At 38.9% G+C, this 3,803-nt stretch overlaps 1 protein-coding gene across 2 annotated transcripts; it reads left to right on the top strand.

Moving 5' to 3' along the window:
- Positions 1-1,324: 1,324 nt before the first annotated feature.
- Positions 1,325-2,466, top strand: Smp_028100.1 (putative ubiquitin-conjugating enzyme E2 G; the record flags this gene model as incomplete). 2 transcript variants are annotated; one of them, XM_018794137.1, is made up of 4 exons in its annotated part: positions 1,325-1,398; positions 1,482-1,584; positions 1,618-1,894; positions 1,936-2,466. In XM_018794137.1, 4 exons carry the CDS (start codon positions 1,353-1,355, stop codon positions 2,014-2,016), a joined length of 507 nt encoding a protein of 168 aa, XP_018648579.1. The 2 variants fall into 2 exon arrangements, with proteins under 2 accessions (XP_018648579.1, XP_018648580.1); XM_018794136.1 differs by having other exon boundaries at positions 1,353-1,398; positions 1,618-1,882; positions 1,951-2,016.
- Positions 2,467-3,803: the final 1,337 nt, after the last annotated feature.

The following is a 3,803-nucleotide window of genomic DNA, read 5'->3' as shown; positions in this document are numbered from 1 at the left end:
ACCAGTCCTATAGTGACAGTCAGTGGTTGCCGCCAAGGGCTATTGAAGAACACATTTGAACTAGGAAGAGAATAATATGTTTATTATGAAAAGCAAGAGTGATTCAAACTACATGGCCGATCCATTTAATACTAATCAAATCTTCCACAGGTTGTCACTACCCAGAACATCCTACCAAATGAAGTAATCTGTATCCCTTCTCCGGATTCAATAAACAAGATATAGAAGGGTGTTGAAAGTGGCCAAATACAGACCTCCGGATCTCTGCTCTTAAAACGAGAATCTGAAACCAACGATCACTAAAAACTGCAGACTACATACTGTCTTTTAGATCCATAACTAAAATGGGATTTCGAAACTACATATTGGATCGGAAAATCAGTCTGGACTAAGTCTATTCCCTGATTTTTGTGGTAAGTGTCTTTTTAGCAAGGTTCTTTTCTACTATGATTGCTAGCCCTATTCCCGATCTTCCTCTTTCGTCCGGGCTTGGGACCAGTAATAACTTAAGAAGGGCTCCATAAGAAGTAGGAGAACTACTACAAATATCACCAAAGAAGTGAAGGTATTTACAAACAGTAGTCTGGGCACAATACTCAATGTCTGTTGGCCGGATTCCATCAGCAACAACATACTGTGGTAGAGAACAAACCAGTTTCCAACTGGAGAGGGAATCAGGAAGAATATAAAGCTGGATAGGGCATACATTGCGGAAATCATCAAACTTCGAACGAGGCAAGCGCTAGCTTGGAACCCCGGAGGAAAGAATAGGAGGCAATCCAAGAAACATATTGCATCAAATATTAGGAGCAGACATCAAAAGAATGAATAGAGACTGAAAACAGCTGGAAAGGATTGTCCAAATCAGAGTTGGTTGAAGAATCACAGCCAGCGACCGATGCTATTACAAGAGGGATCATAGGCTCAAGTAAATAGATAAATTGGTTCATATTCTCATCAGACAAATGTGATACGCGTTATCGGCGTTCATTTGAAAGCAGGAGAAATCTAAAAACAACAGCACACAAACCAGGGTCATTAGATGTCTGAGGAAGAAGAACTCGATGTACTTACAACAAAACATCTACTTTTGGAAAATCGGACGACTCAGTTCCATTACAAAAAGTAATGCTTATTTGCAAAATAGTCTCATACATTTTGTGAGTCCAACTTACTCAGGACTTCTCCTTTTTTCTCAGTACACTGACACTATGTTGCCTTATAATAAAAAACAGATTCACATTAATAACAGTACACAAAATAATTTTTAATGCTTTCGAAAAGTTTCTTGTCCCAATTTTTTGCGTTACCCCAGACCGCTTTTTCTAAAATCGGGGACACAGAGCATTAACATGTGTACTTCATTATCTGCTCTCTCGCTAAAAAAACAGTTATATGGTTAGTTGACCTTATAAATAAGTGTAACCGTTGATTTGATTTTAAGTTTTGATGGCTTTCGTGCTCTTCTTGATCATTTGCAGAACTGAACAAAAGCGCAACTGAAGGTTTTTCGGCGGGCTTGGTTGATGAGGACAATATTTTCAAATGGAGAGTGCTTATCATTGGCCCACCAGACACTCTTTAGTAAGGCACACTAATTCTAGTCTTTGTTTTTAGTGAGGGTGGTTGTTTTCATGCAGAGCTGGACTTCCCACAAGATTACCCCGAGCGCCCTCCTAAAATGCGGTTCGTGACTGATATCTGGCATCCAAATATTGCTCAAGACGGAGATGTTTGCATCTCTATTCTTCATCACCCCGGAAAAGATTTGTGGGGTTATGAAAGGCCTGAGGAAAGATGGCTTCCTGTGCATACTGTAGAAACAATTATTACTTCTGTTATTTCGATGCTTGCTGAGCCTAATCCTGACAGTCCTGCCAATGTGGATGCAGCTGTAGGTCCTCGATAAACATGCTAACTGGGTTTTGCATTCAGAAGGAATTTAGGGAGGATTTTGCGGAGTTCAAGAGAAAAGTATGTCGGTGTGTAAGGATGAGCCAAGAACGTCTTGAATGAATTAAATTAATCTAATTGCTTTATCATTATACATCAGTCATCGTTATGAAAATATTTCTACATCAAACACAGTCCTTGGTCGTAACGTTTTACAACCTAATTATACCTAACTTTAAAGAGACAAACCTAAATGCTTATTTAATGCTTGTCGAGTCTTTACCATATCTTTCATCAGATTCGATATGACGTGACGCTTAGTTATGTTAGTATTCACTACTAAGATTCCCGTTGTTATTTGGTTGTAACGTGCTGTTTGTTTTTGTTAAGCGTCCTTTGATCAGGTACTTTATTGTAACTGCCGAACTTATTTCTCCTGAGGCTTAACATTTTCACAATTTCTCGACTATTGTAGTTATCGTAGTTACATTCTCGAGATGCTTCGAATAAGTTGCCGTAGATAACATTTGTGGTTTGTCTTTAGGCGACTAGAGTACATTAGTTTAATAATGGAATGTGTTTTCCCTCGATTTATCAATAAAGTCGTCACTGGAATGTCGGGAAGGAAGCACCAGATACATATGCGCCTCACAAATCTCATTTGATTTGTGTGAGGGCTGTGATACTGCCCAGGTGCCCAGACTGAAGCAGAGGATGTCGGGAAAGTATTTTAAATCTAATAAACCAATATTAGTTGTGGGAACTCTTCTTCCCATCGAAGTGTATTAAGTCATCAAACAGTCTGGACTATTTGTACGTCTCTAAATTCTGATCAGATACATATGTTAGTTAAATATTAGTCTCTTGGGGGTTTAGTCATCCAACTACATATTTACATAGGACCAAAATGAAGTATTAGGAAATCTCTTTCAGGAACAAGTAGTAACTTGGCTAAGCTTGTTGTGTTTCTTACTACTTTTCTAACCTTCAGCCAAACATTGAATGTGTTCTGTATATTATTGTCCTCAACGAACATTCAGGAGTCGCTGTCGCATTGTATATAGATTTCAGACGTCTTGAAGGTGGTTTGACTGTTGTTTATCACTGTTAAAGCTGAAACCAGCTCCGTGACGTATATTCATGGTAAAATTATTGATAGTGGTTTGTAGCAGATCAGTGATCCTTACGATATACAATAGATTTATTTGATCTATTAACGGCATTTATTTGATTGTTGTATCTGGCACTGAATTGGTTTGATACTCGTCAAGTACGATTAGTCGTCAACTATTTTTTCGACAACAGTGAATTTTTTGGCGTTGAACAGTCTCAACGTGCACCACTAAGAAAGACGTGGATCTGCAACTCAGAAAAGTATACTTTGATTTCAAGTGATCGTAAACAAATACATTAATCGTAGAATTGATGTTTACTATAAAACCAAGTAATATGTTCCAATGTTACCTAGATACGAGGATAAACGTTCCAAACTGGTGTCCACTACCTATTTTGGCCTCATTTTTATTCTCTGACTTCGGTATCACAAACTTCCATTCTACGATTTCGAAAACTTTTTGTTCGACCTGTTTGTATTAAAATATAGAACGATATGCTTGAAAAATATCTTAGTAACTAGCATAGAAGCGCATGTTATAATCATAAGGGATTTTCGAGTCATGTTAACTGTGATCCCCCGACCGTTGCTGCTACCTTGACGTGGTGGTCGGGCTTGCCTATCGTGATGATCCAATCGAGCTATGCTGGCTGGAACAATCGTTCCTCAAGGTCCTACCATGCCAGACAGGTCGGTTGAAGAGCGGTGAGACTAAAAGCAGCAATCCCAAGGTCCGAAGGCGAAGTCGTACTGCTGACTGTACAGAGGTGTGAAAGCAGTAAGGTGTTTCCTTCAG

Source organism: Schistosoma mansoni, chromosome 1 (assembly GCF_000237925.1).
Source record: "Schistosoma mansoni strain Puerto Rico chromosome 1, complete genome".
In the NCBI taxonomy this organism is placed as follows: Eukaryota; Metazoa; Platyhelminthes; class Trematoda; order Strigeidida; family Schistosomatidae; genus Schistosoma; species Schistosoma mansoni.
This window is presented reverse-complemented; position numbering and strand designations above follow the sequence as displayed.